Source organism: Blennius ocellaris (genome assembly GCF_963422515.1).
Source record: "Blennius ocellaris genome assembly, chromosome: 11".
NCBI classification, from domain to species: Eukaryota; Metazoa; Chordata; class Actinopteri; order Blenniiformes; family Blenniidae; genus Blennius; species Blennius ocellaris.
The window spans coordinates 25,166,164-25,186,725 of NC_137660.1; the positions used below are offsets into that span (position 1 = coordinate 25,166,164).

The following is a 20,562-nucleotide window of genomic DNA, read 5'->3' on the forward strand; positions in this document are numbered from 1 at the left end:
TGAATAATCTACAGGACATAAGTGCAGAAACACCATAATTCAAGTGCATGTGCTTAGGGGCTGCTGAATATGGTCATATACCTTTTGATGGAATTTTAAGCTTTAAAATGACAGAAGAGCAATGTTAAATCGGCACAGCATAATCGGTAGATGCATGTTTTACCAGTGGATGCAAGTTTCCATGTATATGGAATAGCGTTACAATTTGAAAAGGTTGATAGGTGCAGAAACTGCATGGACAAGGTTAAAGGCTGCTGAAGGTATACAAATACCTTTTGTTTTCTTTGTTGGTATTGCGCTTTAACGTGATCTACAGAACATAGTTACGTGTACATACAGTGTATATATATTTATCTTTTGACAATGATTTTTATCAAGCTTTGTGCACATATATTATGCGCATGTGTTTTAAGACTGCTGTAGGTACACATGCACTCTATATTAGTAAGACGAACCACATGCCAAAGTGCAGAATCTGAAAGTTTACAAACATTTTGATGGTATTGGTAATATTAACTGATATAAAATGATTTGCCAGACTCGGGTAGAAAAACAGTATACAACATTGGTGTACATAAGTGTTTAAGGGCGACAGTGGTAATATTATTTAATAATTGTAATAAAGTGGTAATATTAGTCTTTAAAATTATCTCGAGGACATTTCTTTACAAGTTATGGATGATGTGGACTATTCATCTGGCTGCCTCTGGTTTTATTTCTCATGCGTTGTGTTGGACCTCTTATCCAGTGGCTCTCTAAGCTTATACACAGTGATCAGTCAGCTGACAGCGGCTACCAGTATAGCTATGGGAGGAATGTATAAACATGCTGGCCCCCTCTTTCTCAGGTTCGGTAGCAAATGGCACACTCGGCTAACCTCCGTGTCATGGCAAAAAGAAGCTGTCGCACAGGAGCCTTTGAGAATCTCCCTGTGCTTTTCACTGTTGTCTCAGAATGGGCAGGTCGTGGCTTCATGCATACGGCAACAAACTGGTTCTTTCCTAAATCTGAACATCCACAGGCCGTTTGCAAGGAAGGGCGGGAAGATCACAATGAGTGTTCTGAATAAAGACCTGTCTTTTCAGTTAGAAAAGACAATTGTTTAAGCAGTACATTGCAGGCAGGTCACATTTGCAATGAAACCTGTGCTTTGTTACTTTCTGACAAAAGTCAGTTGGCAGGAGGAAATGCAGCCTTTCATTTGAGCTTCTTATCTGCGGCAGTTAAAACTGACACCAAGCACCAATGTCTCCTCAGCCATTCCCCTCACGTCCACCCTCACATTTAACCTTCCCCACCTCTCCCTGCTTTCTTTTGCCAGAACTTTATTTAGGGTCCAAATGTATTTATGGGGCACCATTCAAACACCATGCTTGATAAAGAAGTTAAAAAAATACACAAAAGCTTTACAAATTCCCATTGAAATGCAAGGAAATGTTATTATTGTTACTGTTATTATTATTAGGGTCTGAGCACTGAAAGTGCCAGACGACCCTAATAATAACGTTTATTTCACTTCCTATCCGATTTAGTGGCTTTCGGCACCTGAGCATTGTGACTTTGGTACTTGTTACCTGCCAGCCTTCCGGGTGCCCCCAGAAGATCTTCTGGAAGCCCCCCCCCCCGAGGTACAGCTAACGCCATGGATGCAGAGGTGGTTCTGCAGGAGGAGGACGCGGAGGGCTCGTGGACGCTGCTGTCATGGCTGGCGTCCCTGGTCATGGTGTTTGGAGGAGCACTGCCCTACGTGCCGCAGTTCCAGGAGATCCAGAGAAGCGGCAGCACCGAAGGCTTCTCCACCCGAGTGTGCCTGGTGTTGCTCATAGCCAACATCCTGCGGATATTCTTCTGGTGAGGATGATCCTGCAAGGGTTTGATCTACCTTCACAGATACAGCTTTGTTTTATTGCTGATTTCATAAAAAAAAAAAAGTATTATCACTTATTTGAATTTCATTGCATCAACAGACGTTAGGAAAGTTAAAATGGCCGACATTATTTGTAACTTATTTACGTTCTACACACTGTCCCGGCCTTTTTAGATTACACATAGTCTTGAATCTGAATCACGAGTTTCTCTTTCCTCTGAACTATTGTTTGTTGCGCTCGACAAATCATTGTTAGTGAATCGTGATTCAGGAAAGAACGCTTTTTAATGTGTTAAAAATGTCGTGTACCTGAGATAATTCAATTTAATCATCCTCTTAATTGCTCTGTTTGGCTGCATTGATTTTTTTTTTGTGTGTGTGTTGTTATTAAAACCTTTATTGGAAAAGCTGTATCAGTTAGTTTTTCTTATAACCATCTGTTTTGGCCTCGTCTTCACAGGATAGGGAAGCAGTTTGAGCTGACGTTGCTGCTTCAGAGTGTGGTGATGATCCTCACCATGTTCGCCATGCTCCACCTCTGCTGCATGGTACAAAACACCAACCGCGTGAGCACCAAGCAGCATCGACTCGCAGGTAAAAAAAACATTACTCGCCTGTTTACATATTCAGCTGCATAATCACTTTTATTACGAACCAACTCTGGGCAGCAGGTGACACGTTCAGCACGACTTCTCTGTGTCAGCAGTTTATTTTCAAAGTCCCTGGAGTCTTTGCTCTTGCCAAAAGAGGGAGCCATTGGAATAGCAAAAAGAGTCCCTTCCCTCTGACGCTTTCCAATTGTTGTCCTTCCATTCCTCTTATTCTTTTGACCAGGCTAACAAAGCTTACTATGTCCTTTCATGTGTCTTGGTATCACAACATTGTTGTCTACTGTATTTACCTGTAATACATAGTGAAGTGGTTTTGAGATCTTACAACAAGAATTACAATCTCACTCCCTCAACTATGGCAGCTAATTCCTAGAAAACGACTAAGTCTACATCTGTAATTTGTACAAACATGCATACATTTGTACCTTGAAAATAAAATTAAGTGATACATTGATTTGGAGTCATTTCCAATGGTTCAAATTTGATTGTCCTTCCACTGATTTAGAAACTTATATTCGACTATTTAAATGAATAGCAAAATATAGGCCTGTGGGCTTCCAGTTTCCCTATTGCTGCCTTACATAATCACAGTTTAATTATGAATTAGTTCTCAGATTCTACAATGGTAGACTTGGAAATAAAGGTGAAGACTTGGTTTTTAAGGGTTGGTGCTATCATTTTTTGAGGTTGATTCCCTTGGAAATTAACTTAAGTTGATCTAATATCCTGTAACTTGGTGTGTGTGTGTGTGTGTGTGGGTGTGTGGGTGTGTGGGTGGGTGGGTGTACCAAGGAAATGAACACAAGATTAAGTTCAGGGTCACTTTCATAGAGTGCTGTGTTTTATGGGTAATTCTGTTTTGTTTTTTATGTAGACGCTCGACCTGATTGCTTTTGCAAATTGGCCGGCAGAAATTCAATCTAAGTACAGCGTTGTTGTTGTTGTTGTTTTTTATTCCATTAGATAACAGCCTGCAGAGTTCAGTTGAAAGATGGACTCGTGTAATACCCCGATCATACAGAGCACAACGCATTACTGCGGACATGGATTAGATATTGTGTGTATATAGAAAGACACTCGTATATGAAACACAGTGCATCTGTTGCATTTTTAGTGGCAAATCATTTCATATGAGTTTTAATTAAGAAACCGGAGATTGAGTTTGGACATGAGTTCTTATCTGTCGTTAAGCATCTGCGTTCCTCTGAGCTAAAGAGCTGGTGTATTACTCATCACCATCCCTCTGTTTTTATAAACCACAGCCCACGCTGAACATTATTCTTGGTGAGTAAAATCATTTATGACAAGTGGTGATGGATTTTTCAGTTTTTCTCCGAGGGTGGATTCCATCAGCTGCATATCCGTCTGTGTTAAGTGTTTGTGGAGAAAGTCAGTTGGCCGGAAGTCTGCCTGCCTCGCCATTGTTCTCCTTTCGAAACAAAGCAGAGGGAGGATTAATTGAAAGTGATCAAATCGTTCACGTACAGGTTTGTGCTTGGTGACGTCGGTTGCTAACGCACGTCGAGCCCCCATCCTCCTTCTGGAGGTCCGGTTTCGCCGAAAGCAGGCGTGTTGGGGGGGATGGTGGGGTCAGGACAAGAATAGATCAGACCCAGCTCTTCGTCCAAACGGTCCGCTCCTCCCTCGCTCAGCCGTTAAGCCTCTCCAACAGATCAGGGTCATCAGTATGTAAATTAGCTGCTTCTTCCAAAGGTCCATCATGACATTGTTTCCTCTCTTGGATTTTATATTTCCTGTCAATTCTCAGCCGCTCTGCTCTTTATTTTTCTTTTCTTTTTTTTTCCCACCTTCCTCCACTATTCTTCTTCTGCCCCCCCCCCCCCCCCCCCCCCTTCCGTCTGTTAGTCCTTCTGTTGTATTTTAATGACTCCCACCTGTTTTTTTCTTCACTTGCTTCCTGTCGTTTTGGTTTTTGCCAATTTGACATGTGAGACTGACAATGTCCACCACCTCCGAGTTCTTCTCCACCACTCCATCCCCTGCTCACCAACCTCACTTTTGTGGTCCCGGAGCCACATGCAGCCAAATTGTAGACCTTACTTGTGCAACGTGCAGCTTCTGTTGATTTGTGCCTGTTATATGCCGATGAGATTCCTTGTACTGAGCTTCTCCCTCTCCTCCACCTGTTCCACTTTTCTTTTTTCATACTTGAGAAGTAATTTCTTGCTATCTGCGTCAGACATGCTCTAAGTTTCATAACCATTTTTCAATTGAATTACGTTTTGTGTATTGCCTGAGGGGTGCGCAGTGCATTTCTGATGGAATCTGGCGTGCTGCGCTGGTTCATTTATGGTTCAACCACACATGAAGAGCTTTTCCTGCACTGTGGAGTTGACGATGCAAAGTCTAAATTAGATTTTCCTCTATCTCAGAAACCTGCTGGTCCTTTATACCATTGTTTCCACCTATTGTATGTTTGTGTAGGGATTTATTATTCTTTTTTTTTTAACAAAGCGTAGGTGTTCGCCGTTGTTGCCAGGAAACAATGCCAGCTTCCGTTTCCCCGACAAAACAAGACATGGTGTAAAGGTGGCGCCATGCTGGCGCCGATAAAAAAAAAGAAGGTGGTAGTCAAAGAAGTAAACAATGAGCTCCTTCTTTTCTCTTATTCTTGAAAGAAAGAATCACAGTGTGGTAACACGTTCGGCCTGTGGAGCTTTTTGCATTCCCACACCTCAGCGCAGCATCGTGAGTCTCATTGTGTCTGTGAAATGATGTAATTACTGTAATCACATTTTACCACGTGCACAATTTAGTATTGTGTTCCAACTACACACACACACACACACACACACACACACACCAAGTCCAGACTCGAAGCAGAGATTCAGGGGAAACTGTTAATGACAACTCAACCTTGCAGCCCCTAACCCTAACACACACACACACACACAACCCCCCCCCCCCCTCCCCCCCCCCCCCCCACACACACACACACACACACTACTTGTCTCAAAGTAGCTTTAGATTTTTAATTTACACCTGAGATCCTCAAAATAATTAATAATTTCTTGTTTTTAGAAAGTGATCAGGGTATGGTGGAGAAGTGGTTTGCATTAATTGAAATTTCATTGTCTTTCCATGTTGAGTTTGCATATTTTTCTGATGTGTGGGTTCTGTGTGCTTCGATCCAAACTGGTGTCTCCCAAGACCTCGTTTACACAACGTTTCAGGTGAATACGCATCATTTTTAGATTTTTTTTGTTTCACAAAGGTTTAGTGTTTACACTGCAACGTTTTGAAAATTATGTGAGTTAAATGGGCAGGAATGCTGAAAACGATGTTGTTTTCTACGTGGGGCCACGAGTTGATGGTGTTGTTTTTAGAATGAACCCACACACACGGGTGCAGACAACAATACGCCATAAACATTCACAATGGGAGGACACAGACAATCGTATGGACAGACAATGAAGCTGGATTGCTATTGCAGGTGACTCTCAACCATGAAACTACCAAGTCCCAGGAGAATATGGACTGGGAGTCATGACACTCTGGAGACAAAATATGCATTACTACATTTTTTTTAATACATTATTCAGATTCTGTGAACTTTTGCAAAATTCATTACTCATAATTCTTTGCCACCGTGATATTAGCGGACGTTCGTCTCCTCTTTCTTCACATGATTTCTTCAGCATGCATCATCTCACAAACTCACCCACACAGTTTAATGTTAATGCTACTGTTCTGGTCTCTGTCTCGTCATTGTGATGATGAGACGTGAGGATGCTCATTTTGGAGCAGCAGTTACTTTTATTGAAAAATTCTGCACTTATTGTTTCCTTGGCCATTTTTAGACTGCGTATAGTCTTTCAGTGTCCAGATTGAAACCTCTGGAAGGCCAGTTTTGTTCCACAGGCCATATGTTTGAAAACCCTGCTCTCAATTGTCTGTAAATATTTTACCACAGCATAGATATAGCATTTATAGAACATGGATGGATAGTGCTTTTTGTTGCCTCTCGGAAGCATGCAGTCAAACTATCCAATGAGGCAAGTTTCTTTTCAAAAAAGCATCCTGACAAAGCATTTTCTTAAGGTTTGTTCTCCAGTGCATAATCTTTAAAATGAAAGTTAGCTGTGAATCAATATAATGAATCTAAAATGTAATTTTCTTCTGTGTTCGCATTCACAAGCTGAATAGTCAGTTTTTTTCCCCCCAATTGCTTTTGTGTGTGTGTGTGTGTGTGTGTGTGTGTGTGTGTGTGTGTGTGTGTGTGTGTGTGTGTGTGTGTGTGTGTGTGTGTGTGTGTGTGTGTGTGTGTGTGTGTGTGTGTGTGTGTGTGTGTGTGTGTGTGTGTGTGCGCGCACGCGTTGGCATAGCTCTTGCTTTTTACTTAAATTTATTGATCATACATCAAGAGAATGAAATATCAGCAAAAGCACAAAACTTTGGAGAGTAGCAATACTTCAGTGCTCACAACATAATTTCCCTTCGTAAAATCAGTAATAGATGTGAAACTCCATAGGTTTAGACATGGTTTGTGCTCGGACTATGTTTTAAACTAAACTAAACGCCTATCACACATAGATGATACTTGCAACAATTAGTCACTGTGATGGTGCGTTCAGTGAGCTGACTCAGAGTTATGACTTTGCAGTGACTTCTAGTCGCTGCCCCAGGGTGCCACATTAACTGCGTGAGGCAAGAGTCGCTGGTCTCATGGGCGAGAATATGTTCAAAGGCAAACATGACCTCAAGGTACATGCCAGGTTTGGTGTGATTAATGAGGGAATTACGTTGATCATGGGGGGGGGAAACAGCATTTTAACACACAACACATACTCATTGTAACCAGAATGGGATCCATTGTATTGTGTGTTAATGTGTTGACAGTTAAGTTCAGGTGATGAGTTTATCATTGACCTTGAGTTTATCCTTAGATGAAGCAACATCCTCCTCTACTGGTCGAAACTGGTAAAACATAAGTTGACTGTTGTATTGGTGTGTGATATTTGTAACTTCTACATGCATTGTATGAGTATGTATGCATGTATGTATGCAGAGTATATTTGATGAAAATGTTTATATTTCCACAGAACCAGACAATCGCTATTGAAAGTGATGAAAACCTTAATGAAACCTCCTGCTGCAAGATGTGTTGAAATGTCTCAAAAGCTTTTCCTGTAGCATTATGTATGTTTTGATAAACTCACCTTGACAGCATGGTTTTGAGCAACTTGGTCGCCATCTTTCATGGCAGCATCACTGATATCTCAGCTCGAGTCTCTCTGCCATGTTTTGTCCGCTACTCTTAAGAAATGTGTCGGAAAAAATAGATGTTGAACTAAACTGAGGAAACATGAGAGGGGTTGTTCAAGTAGTGTGCGTTCGGCCAGTCTCTAGTTCATTATCTGCAGCGTTGGAAATATGAACTTGGCTTTTGTTTTATTCATCTAATACACAGATCTTTTAACTGGAGTTTTCTGCACGTCTGAGAGTCGAAAACACTTTCAGCTTATTGAATTAGGAGTTAGTGCGGCCCTGAGTCAATATCCTGACTCCAAGGTAAATGTGTCGTCTTACCTTCTTTCATTTGCAAGGTTGCAGGTTGGATCACCCACGGTGTCCTTCAGCAAGATACTGAGCACTAAATGTGTGAATTTGATTAACAGAGAAGCACTGTGTGGAATGTGGAAAAGCACTATATAAGTGAAATCCATTTATTGCCTTTTGTTTTCTTGTGCAATCCCCATTTAGATATTGATTATAGTTTCAGGGACAAACTCATCACGCACACAATGTTCGAGGGGTTGGAGGTGAATGTTCTGTACATATGACACTGATTACCAAAATGCTCACACAGCTGCACACTGACTGCACAGCAATTAAAACAATCTTAGATATTTGTACATGAATGGATGCTCCACTTAATTTTCTCCCTCAGCAAAACAAACCATATTAGGTGAAGCATGATGTTGCAGTGAGCAGTAGAAGTCCATCTATGTTTTATTTCAGCTTGAGGAAGTGGATTTTCAAAACAAGCGACGCCTGTTTAAGTAGTGAATTTGAATTGAGGGAACAGATATTTCTGTGTGTTGGTTGTGTGATGGACAGACAGTCATATACTGGGATGCGCTCAGTTAGTTATAAGACATGGATGAAGTCTTCTATTATCCTTTTTATTTCTGACATTATCAGTTTAGAAACATATTTAGCGTACATCTCTATAGTTTAATGCGAGCCGTCTTCTTTTGTGTCTTTGCTGCATGAGAAGCTGTTAAGGCAGGATACAAACTTGACAAGTCACCAGTTTATCTCAGTGCAAACACAAAGAGACACACTGACATTCACACCTACAGGACGTTTCTAATCATTTCTCATTACTGTAGCTTAGATGCAAAGGTTATACTTGGTGAAACTGATTTACAGCAGTGTGCATAACAGAAATGTCCATCCAGTTTTCAAAAGAATGTTTCTGCTGCTTTACGTGTGAAATACATTGCGCTCCATGTTATTGCAGACGTGTTATCTTGCAGTGAGTGTTGTTTTGATTTTGGGGGGTTGACAGGTGGTCTGCACATAAGACCCACACGGGACGTCTGAACAGCGTCTGCCAGCAACTTTAGTGTTTCGGCATCATTGCAATTATCATCGCCAGCGGTGGCATCTGTTACATCGTTCAGCTCCCTGAGACACAATCTCACAATCCTGACTTTCGTGCGTTATGTTTTATGTATGCCCTTCCAGCTGCAGTCCAACGCCGCAGCCATTATTAAATTGTAGGGAAAGATTTTATTGAGTCCAAATTACTGTAGGCTTTAGTGTCTCTGTCTGACTGCCGACTGGCACAGCAGCAAGGACTCTTGGAAACCGAAGTGCGGTGGTGAATTGAAATGGTTTCGTGTGAGGGAAGCCTGACAGCAGTGAGGCGCGCTGTTGGCGAGACGAAGGCTTTCAAAGTGGAAATACACCGGCGATCGGCTCTGAGCCCGTTCATGTTTACAGTGGCTGTAGACTGGCTAGCAGAGGAAGTCCGCAGACTCAGCCCGAGGAGAACCTGGAGAAGTGGAGGTTTGCATTAGAGATGAGAGGAAAGACGGTGATGCAGGGGTAAAACAGTACACTGATGTCGAGGGTTTCACTGGGAGTGACCAAAAATAACGGGATTAAGAATGAGTACACTTGAGGGACAGCTGTTGGACAGTTGTAGTAGGAATAGAGAGGAAAAACAACATTGAGTTAGTCTGAACGTGTATGTAGGCGAGATTTGTATAAAAAAAGAAAATGTCATGATGAGGATGAATCTGTCGGGTAAGACAGACTTCACGGATAAAGTGAAAGAGGATTTGCAGGCGAACGGCGTGAAGAAGGAGAAAACATACAGAAGACAGAGTATTGAAAGAGGATGATCCGCTGAGGAGGACGAGGAAGGCGTAAACCGCTGTACAGTACAATGGCTCTGCCAGTCACACTTATCTCAGGCAGCACTTGGACGGAACTGTAGCGGGACGAATCACATATAATGCTTACACACACACACACACTGCAACCTCGAGCTTTGTTTCCATATTCTCCAACCCACAAACGTGCTCTGCTTACTTACTTACATTCAAGTATTTTTAATTAAATCCCTGATAAGTGCAAAGTTTAATTAGCAAGTCAAATAAGGAAAGGTGAGTGGCGCTTTATTGGACGCAGAGCATATTGGCTTTCTTTCACTGGACAGTTTAAAAAAAAAATGGAAATCAAATTAAATGCCCAGAGGATGTTTGTGGAGATCGGTATTTGTCTCAAGAGGGTTCACAGTAGTGTAGCAATGTATTTCCTTTTCTTCCTGAAACAAAGATACAGTTTGCAACTAACTTTTGGATTAGGTTCGGTTGTCTTTTTTTTTCTATCACTATTTTGCTTAATTCATCTTTTACATATGATACATTTCCAGAAGAAGCAGTAGTTTTATCTACTGTTGACTATGTTTTGTTGATAGATTTAAACATTTTTTGGGGGGGTTCAAAAGAATCAAAGAAACATCCATCCATCCATCTCTGTGTTTGCCCTGTGATGGACTGGTGACCTATCCAAGGGTTAGGAATTGATGAAAAATTATCAATGCCATTATTGATCCTGTTTATCAGTATGATTCTTCATTGATTGCCATATCAGTTACTGAAGCCTTCCTGTTTTCCAAGGGAGTCATTTTGGATTTATCTTCCGATGTAAATGACCAACCAATCCACTTAACAATTTCTTCAAACATCAAAAGCTTTAAATATACATTTTATTTTTCGTTTGCATTTTGTTTTATTATGTTTTGTTTCATGAGTCAAATAAAGATCTCCAGGGAAAGATTTAGTCTATGTATTTTATAAATGGCAGAAGTTCTGAAAACAATGTAGTTGGCATGCTGGGCCACTAGTGGGTGCTGCTGTTCCTTTTGTAATGAACCCACACACACATGCACACAGAGAACGATAGCTATCAACATTAAAAATGGGAGTATATGGACATTGATGTGGACAGATGAAGAATTTGGATTTTTATTACAGGTGAATCAACTAAAAACCATCAAGTCCCAGGAGAATATGGATGGGGAGTCGTGACACTCTGGAAGCTGCCACTGTTGTTATTGTCTATTTACTCGCACATGAAGAATAACAGCAGTGGTGCACATGCAAAGTAGCACCGTTTCAGAAAAGTTAAATTTTATCCCATTGACACAAAGTCAGACAATTTCAAGAAGTTGCATTTAAAGTGGCTCCAAGCACCGTCGTCACGTAAACGGACCCCTGAAACGCACCAAGTTTTCTATTGTCACTTGAAAAGGTTGTCGTGGAAACGGGTTTCTGTGGTTCCTCGATCCCCTGCAACTTCTGATTGTTTTACTTTGATTACAAACTACACAGCTGGCAGCTTTTGATGCAGCATGTGGAATCACGCTGCCCAATACTGGAACAAGCAGCCTATAGGTTGGAAGAATCGTTAGAGGAATCTATAATAGATGAATCACTGCTATTAAAGTCTTTTCCATATTAGAATCTACTTTCATTTACCATCTTTAGCCCAGGGTGAATCCTTGCTTCGCACATTGGCAGCTTGTTTCAACTCCATTATCTGTGACCTTAAATAAGTTGGGTAAAATGGTATAGAAGTTGGATTGATGGATGAGCCTTTCAGGCCTCAGCAGTTATTTATTGTTCTCATAGACAATGAGAAAGATGATTGGGGAGAAGAAGAAAAAAAAAGGTCCAAAAGTTAATTTTTCACTCCAAAAATGTAATTTCAATCCTTCTATTTACCTCACTCTCTCATCTGAGAAAGTCAACCAAAAGGACTTTGGGCAACTTCTCAAATCTGTAGCCTTCACACACTCCTGCACACATGTCTTTTCATTTATTTTCGCCTCAGTTGAGCACTGATCAGGGTACATAGCCGAGTCTGTCCACCATTACCTGAGTTGAACCCAAGAGATCGAGCCAAGTTCGACCTGAGCCTCGGGGAAAATTACCCAGTAAGTGGAAACACTTGTGTGATGGAGCTTAAAGCCGACAGAAGTAAACAAAACCAGATTGAGAAAACTGAAGTTGTGTTTTTAAAGAATTGGCAATATTGGTTATTTACATTCAAAACATGCAAGACCTTCTTGGTTTGTTTATTTTCTTTTTCTTTTTCTTGACCTGAATTGACTTCTTTCAGCTTTGATAAAGACAGTTTCATGAGGACACCTCTCATGAAACATTTACTGGCTCGTACAACTCTTAAATTCGCTCCTCATGGACTCACTTGGTCCCGAAAAGTCGAGCGGAACACAAAATCACTCCTGGCACTCTAATGAAACATTTGATATTGAGCAAATTTTCTCAGCCCCCCTCTGAGGGTCTGCCCTGATACTTGGTGGTTATTTATGGATGTGGGTTAGTAATTCATGAACTCGTCTCTGACCCGGTCGAACTGGTTGTGTCAGCCAGGACAGTGTGTCACCTCATTAGGAGAGCACTTGAGAGAAGCCCTGACAAACGGACACCATCTATCACCATCCATCTCCGTCATATAACCTGACAGAGGTGTGTGTGTGTGTGTGTGTGAGTGTGTGTGTGTGTGCCTGCCTAAGGAGTGGGCGTCATGTGTACCCATCTGTTATGTGATGTGTGTACTATATATGACTAGGTGCCAGGAAGAGAGCGAGTCTCAAGGCATGTTGCACATCTGTTTTTGTGTGTGCGCGTGTTAAATCAACGTGGACGGGCATATATTAGGCCAGCCAGATGCCGGCTAACTGAACATGAAGTCACTACATCCTAAGACCTTGTTTAATTAATCTATAAGGAGCCTATTTTCTATATAAAGTAAAAAACTGTTTTAAACTGCTTTATAAAAGAAATTATTGAAATCTATTGAAAGAATAAGTATTTTCTTCTCAGAGGTTGCCACAACCAATTGGAATCTGCTTTATTGCTTTCCGGATGCAGAGTTGCTCTTTAACTGTGGTATGTTAGTTATTTGTGCAATTTCTTTAGGTCATACCGGCTCCTGCGTGAGCCTCTCATTTCATGCACTCCGTTCATTCAGTGGAATGCCACCTTTAAATGTGATGGATGAGGAGATTGGCCCTGTGCCAGTTTGCCCTCTCTTTGGGTCATAATCATTTGCAGTTGGACATAGTTGGCCCAGCAGCCTGGCTGCTGTCAAACGAACCATCCACTCCAATTTTATGTGATTATCATTAGTTAGCTCACTTTGTCAGCATTTTTTTTTTTTTTTTTTTTTTTGCTTGAGAAGGTCAAAGAAAAATAGGTTGTCAGTCATACATCATGTTTAGCCTGTAGTATCGCTGGTGTGTGAGTCCTCGAAGTAAAACCGCAATGAATCCGCGCAATAATTAAAAGACTGAGCGATATCGAGCAAACTCTTCTGGAGATTATTTAGATTTTTGGACAGTTTGCAGTTTGGACCTTCCTCGCTGCAGCGACGCGGTCAGGATGAGCAACACGGTCGAGTGACTCATGCCACAGCCTCAGCGTTAATGCACAGTCGTCCTTGACTTCACAATGTCAAGGAGGCGGCACGATAAACACTGATTGCTGCGAGGTTTAAGCTCATTATTCCCTCATTGACTTGAAGTGAAATGAGCTTGGCCTCAGCCGCGCAGCCTTCGCTATCTCACTGCGTCCTTTCTCAGCATGTTGTGCTCTGATCAGACCTGATCAGAGGGAGGATGATAGACTTTGAAAACCCTCAGGCTTCCTCATTAAGAAGGACCTTTACAGCTCATATTCTGTCTCATATGCGGAACCAGAGGCACAGATACCGCCGCCTCATATGAAATATCCATACCAAGAACACTACTTGCCAAAAGCACAGTATGTAGGCTGGTGGGGAGTTTGAAGCATGCTTCAATCTGTCTGTAAATTCAGCTTGCTTTTCGATCTGCATGCGTCACTGAACGGTTTAAGCTCAACCTGCACTTTTCATCATGTGAAACCCTTCTAAAGTTGTCTTGTGCTCAACTCTACAGCGTTTCATAGACTTCGAGAGCAGTTTGTACAGTCGATATGACGTAGCCAACTTTACTTCTCCCCCCTTAATTGGAAGGGTGATGTTGTGCCCTGGGCATCCTGATAGCCAGACCTCCGACTTGTCCCCAACGTGTCAAACTGTGCTTCCTGAGAACATCAGTACCTGCAGGACTACCATGCAGTCGGACTATGACAAAACTGGATCCAACAAATTGCAACCTCTCTGTGACGCTGGCACAGCCCAGGTGACACGAGTTCGTTGTTTGTTGACAGTGTTTGGGCGAGTAATTTCGTAACTTCTCCTCAGCTTCCACTGTTTACATATTAAATAGTTCCCCGATTCACAGTGATCATCTAGCAGCTCCGGCAATTAGTCAAGCAAATGGCCACAAATGGCGATGGCAGCTGTTGCGATACATAATCACTGCATATTGAGTTGTGGCCGCAAAGAAACAAAGGGTTGTGATTGTGGGCTCATGGCGCCTTGCAGCGAGAAGATCCTGTTGCAGTCCTGGACTGTTTGTTCTCCCTGTGTGTGCGGGAGGTTTTCTTGGGGTTTCCACCTTCCTCCTACAGTCTAAATACATTCACAGTAGACAGATCTGCGTGTGTCGCCCATCCTCATGGGGATAAAAGTATTATGCCAATATTTGTTTCCCTCCAATAGTTACTACCTTGAAAAGGATTTATTTTAAGTTAAGAGTAACACTCTCAAGCGTACATAAACTGCAAAACCAAAAAAGCCTTTTGAAAAGTCATATTTATTGGGACTCCTGCATAGCCCCAAACATGACTTACATTTAAATAGTGCCCACAAATTATTTGCCCACAAAACTATTTACCTCCTCTCACCCCTCTTCTTCACACGGCCTGCGAGAAAGGTCGTTTCTAAAGAAACCGAGACCAAGGTTTTGAAAGGGACCATAAATCTCTGGTTTGCTCTGGTTCAGAGTTCATGAACGTGTTCTCGTCGCCCAAACTAAAAAACGTTTTTCCCTGACGAGAACTGCGGTCCGGACCAAACAGGGGAATGTGAACGCGCCCTTTGACGCATTGCAGACACATTAAATGGGAACTTTTACGTAGTTATTTCAATTATATCTTGAGTCACTCATCTTCGTTCTTCACCCTCTTGTTATCTGGGCAGAATCATCAGGTTTAACACAAATCTACCCACAATGCTATTTTCAGATTATTACCCCTTTTTTTGCCATCAGTCTTTAAATTGTTGAAGCCAGCAAGCGGACACTGATGCAACAGCAGGACTGCTGACGCTCAGGTTTTTCATGTATTTTATGACAAAACAAGCAGCTAGAGCAAAAACCACAACAGTGGAGAAACATGACTTATCTGCATACAAATTGCGACTGGTCTTGTAAAGGTGTTTGTGAATAAAGCCCTGTCAGGTTTAATTGGATGACACAATCAAAAAAGCCACTTTGTTCATTGTATCCTGGTCAGTTTTAACAAATGAACACTGAGCTTTGCAAAACAACTCATCTTGTAATTATCTGGGACATGAAAGAACTGCTTGATCTGCGCCAGTAGGAACTGTGAAGCCTGTTCTTCCTGCTGCTAATGACATCTGTTCATCCTCAAAGGCCTTACACAACATTGAACATCATTTTTGCATCTCTGTCTCAGACAGGTTTTTGTATTTACGCGACAATGTGCAAGTGAAAATACATCCTTTTTGCATTTTTCGTATCAGAAAAGTTTTGTGTTTACACAGAAATGTGTTGAAAACAATGACCTTTTCCACGGGAGAGGCAGAAACGCGTAGACGATGTAGCATGTAATCCAGTGAGCACTGTGGTTCGTTTCGTAATGAAACCACACACATGCGCGCAGAGAACAATTTATAAACATTAACAATGACACTCAACTATAAAACTACTAAATCCGGGTAGAATATGAACTGGACCCAATGAGACTGGACCCTACTAGATGGTAGTGAGACAATGACACTAACCAACAGATATGGAGGCTCGATTGGAAGCTGCAGAAATGAAGATGTGGAGGTTTTTCAGTGGAAGTGGCAAGAATAGAAAAGCTTAAGAAAGCTTACATAGGTAAAGTGCACGTTGGACAGTTTACTGGGGAAGTGAGCGATGAGCTTGAGTGTGTTGGGTTATGGGTGTCGGAGAGATCATCGCTTTGGGGATGGAACTGCCAGACAAGAAGAGAAAAAGCCACTGGGCGATCTCTATATATCATGAAGACGATTTGAAACCATAACATTTTAAAGTAGAGAATCCAGCCCCGCAAAGGAGTTGTGTAGTTTTCTTTCTACGTGCTGCCTATAGATGTAGTGAAATAATTGTTCTGTACTGACACCCACACAGTTTAATCGTTGCATTAAAGTATAAACACTGCTATTGAATTGCGCTAGACATCATGTGTGGGTAGTGGCCGCACAGAGAAACAAAACAATGGAGCTGATTATGCAGTGAGGAAGGTCAATGGACATTCTATCTAATAATGACTTTTAATGAGTCGCCACTGTGTTAGTGATGTGGTGATCGTGTGCGTGTGTGTGTGTGTGTGCGTCCTGCAGTTGCTTTTAAATTCCTACGATTTTCTGGTTCACTTACCTATATCATTTATAACATCACATTATCTGATTTTTTTTTTTGCTCACTTGACAAATTAGTCTGTGGTTAACCCTGTGCGGTCATGTGGAACACACAAAGATGGGTCTTTTTACCATTTGTATGGTTTTTTGGTTGGTTTTTTTTATGTATTCGGCCTCGAACGGACACAAGGTTTCATTTTTCATTAGATTTTTATTCTCTTTTCTTTCTTACTTTTTAAACTTTATGTTAATTTCTCATCTTAACATTTCAAGTATGTTTTACTCCATTGGGGAGTCATTTTTTTACCTTTCCTTTTTATTGATTTGATTTTAGATGTTGTTTCTGATACGTAGTTTTCCATTATATAAACACATTTTATTGGTTTACTATGTCTTTGTCCAGCTCTTTTGGCCGTGTTTTTTTAATGTGTGTTTATCTCCCTGTTGATTCGTGATATTACTCTGAATATTTGTGCGTCTATGTTTTTTGCATACACGCCTGTATGTAAACGGCACATATACAGTACATGTGAAGATGTGGACGTATGCAAAAGGTCTTGCTTTTGATGTTTTTGTTAATCATTTGAGTTGCATTTGTTTTTGCAGAGGTACTTATAAATAAAGATCGGATTTTTATGGATTCATTGAAGGTTAATCTTGTTTACTCTTGTTGGCAGCATGATCTTTTTTTCCAACAGAACCCATGAGTAAACGTATCAAGCCTTACAGCATAAGATGGACTTCACTCTTGGGCCAATTAAGCAATATTTAATTATAGAAGGAAATTCTAAAATATAGTGTAGTATGCTAGTATAAACATCATTAGTCCATAATGCCTTTTGTGTCGCTCTGGGAAAGCCATTGCTTTGTAATGCTACAACTTATTCACATCGATAAACACGAAAATAACAGTGATGTGAACAAAGGCCTTTATGCAGCCTCATACCGAGACATGCTGCATTGTACTGCATTATACTGTCAGCTCTGTGCGGAATGTCACGTAGCTGGAACAGCGGAGTCTTTCACGACCGCAGTGTAATTCTGCAGCGAATAATAGTCCCATTGCTCCGGCTGAGTTTGTTTCCTGGTCACGTTATCTTTAATTTACACCTGCTTATCGCTGAAGGAAGAAAGCCAGCCGCTGATAATGTGTCTGCCCGAGTTGACCCTAATAAATAGTCTGGCCCACATTTGGTCCGCCGTGTTACTGTATTCTTATCTGGACCTCCGGACTTTTCAATCTGGTGAGCAGCTGATCGTTATCTAACGAGATCACCTTCACACACAGGGGAGCTTAACTTTCACTGCATGTGTGCGTGTTAACCAGGAAGGCAATCACAGTTATGAACACAGCATACAAACATTGGCCACAACATTATCACCACCTTTTGCTTACAAAACGTATACCTTTAAATACCCATAACGTTACGAGGTGGGGCTTTCATGGACTTGACACTTTTTTTTGTTCCAAAGCATCTCACAGATGCTCAACTGAATTGAGATCTGGTTAATATGGAGGCCAAGTCACTCACTTCCCCTTCAGAACCACTGAAAAGACTTTTTTTTTTTTTTTAATTCTCCATTTCCATGGAAACAGGTGGAAAACACAACTTTTTTAAAGCACTGCTACTGTGCATGTACGCCACGGCCATATAGTACATCCTGGTAAAAATGAAATGGCCACAGAATTCAACTAGGTGCACACAGACCTTTAATTACAGAAGTATATAGGAACATATTAAATTCACTTAAGTAACTTTTTGCATGAATTATACTTGTGGGAGAAGTTTCAAAGCAAACTATGTTTTTTATTAATTTTACTCGTGGAATCCTGAAGAAAAAACGGATTTTTATGCCGTAAGGCCCCTTTTTAACTTTCATACAATCTCAGTGACTTTGCTGTGGTCGAGAAACAGCCGCTTCAGGCCCGATCACCTCACACCAGGTGTGACCAATCACATGACCGTCCAGGAAGGAAAAACACTACTCACATTTCATTAATTATGTGTCTCAGTCATTCATATAAATATACTCCGGGTACAGATAGAAAATTCAATTGAAAAAAATGTATTTTCTCTACATAACTATATTTAAATTAAATTGAATTCAAGTCTTTCCAATTTTTTCTAGCTGAAGTTGGATTAATGTGTTATTTTGGGTAAGGTTTGGTCACACGGTCCACTCGGTGCATACACTCAATGCTCTGTGTGTGTGTGTGCTTGCGTGCGTGCGTGCGTGTGTGTGTGTGTGGAAGGCAGACTGAGTCAAGAAAGGACAAGCGAAGCAGTGAGCCAAAGTGTAGTTAATTTGATCTCCCACTCCTCCGTCTTTGTAAGACTCTCGCAGCATGTGTCAGGATGGGCAGAGCGCTCCAGTGATGCTTCACTTCCTCACTTTCATCTACTGTCCTCCTTCATCCCGAGCACCAAGGTCACTGCCGCTCAGCACTTTGGCTCCGGCACTTTGCCCTGTTATCAGCCATCAGTCACAGAAGCGCCACGCTTCACTGAAGTGGTACTTTTCGACAATCCGGCCTTTTTAAAAACCCTCTCGAACCTGCTGTGATGAATGAAGAGCCGACTCCTTTTAACAATTGAACAGCCACTTGTGCGGATTTGCTCTCAATCTTTCAATTGGCTCGCTCAGGTAATTGAAGTTTTTTTTTTTTTTTTCTGGTAAGGTCTGAAAAAAATAAGTACTTTTTGGTATTTCTTGCCTTAATTTGAAAGATATTTTGGTCAGTGGAGGAGCCAGCTTGTGAGATAAAGTTTGCTGATTTAGAGAAACTTGTTCCTGCGTTGATCTTCTGCAGGCTGGGTTATTATAACGGTGCATTTACAGTCTATTCGGCAGCTCATGGAAGTCATTACACTCGAGCTTCAATCTCTGCACTGGCTGCCGGTGCGTCAAAGGATCATCTTCAAACTCCTACTTCTGGTTTATAAAGCTTTGAATGGTGTTGGGGTGAGATACATCTCAGATCTACTGGTAGAATGTGAAACATCCAGACCCTGAGGTCCTTTGGAAATGTTCCCAGGGTCACAAAAAAGGAGGTGAAGCAGCTTTTAGTTCCCACGCTCCTCACCTCTGGAACAAACTTCGTAACACACACACTTCTTTTAAATTGGTCCTTAAAACACAATGATTTGCCCCAGCTTTACACGGAACTGTATATTTTACTTGTTTTATGACCTTAATCTTCTCCTTTTTTTTTTTTTTTTTTTCATTAAGCACTTTCTTTTAATGTATTTCCTTGTATAGCAAGTGTGACTGAATGGTGCACTATAAGTAATGGTTCGAAGCCCAATGCCAATTTGACTCTACTTTGACTTCGAGAGCAACATTCCAACCCTGAACAGCTCTTGGCTGTGCCACTGAGATTATCCACCGTAAATCATATTAAACACATGTATTAAATAATTTTTAGTTACGACCCAGAAAGAGCAGGCAAACAAACCATTAATAAGACAAATGTGAGTTTTGCATTCAACTGAAAAAGAAGAATTAGCAAAAAGAAGAGTTATTCACAAAAATTAATACTTGCCAAATTGTTCGGATTACAAATGATCTCCATGCCGTTGGTCCCGTCCAAATATTTCCCAACTATGTTTCTCCCCAGTGCTGTCTTTAAAATGTCTAAATTTATGAAGTTTTATCACTGCTGATTATCACGCATGTGACGACAATCTTCACAGTATGAGTTTTCTCATTTTTATCCTCTTCGTGAATAAAACCTACCCACATATTATGTAAATTTGTACCTCATTAACCTCTTTTGGAGAAAAACAAATGACATTCCGCTTGGATAATTAATTTATAATAAAGCTTGTGAATGAGAATGGGCCAAATTTAAGATATAATAAAAACATGTTCCTGGTTTGAAAGTAAACGAACAGTGCATTATTTCATGATCAGTCACTGCTGGAAAGAAGAAGATATAAATGTGACCAGTATCACTTTTCAACCTGTCCAGTGAGACGACACATTGCAGGTTCGGCAAGCGAGCGAGCCTGTGTAGCTGAACTTAAG

General features: G+C 41.1%; 1 protein-coding gene across 2 annotated transcripts in view; it reads left to right on the plus strand.

The window, feature by feature from the left end:
* The window catches only part of LOC308136707 (solute carrier family 66 member 2), a 52,878-nt gene that overhangs the window by 918 nt on the left and 31,398 nt on the right, over positions 1 to 20,562 (plus strand). Inside the window, exons 2-3 of one of the 2 annotated variants that reach the window (XM_080505169.1) lie at positions 1,533 to 1,851; positions 2,328 to 2,461. In XM_080505169.1, coding sequence (XP_080361295.1) covers positions 1,643 to 1,851; positions 2,328 to 2,461 — 343 coding nt within the window. In that variant the 5' untranslated portion in view covers positions 1,533 to 1,642. The remainder of the gene's footprint in view (positions 1 to 1,532; positions 1,852 to 2,327; positions 2,462 to 20,562) is intronic. The other variant, XM_080505170.1, reaches the window with a different exon arrangement.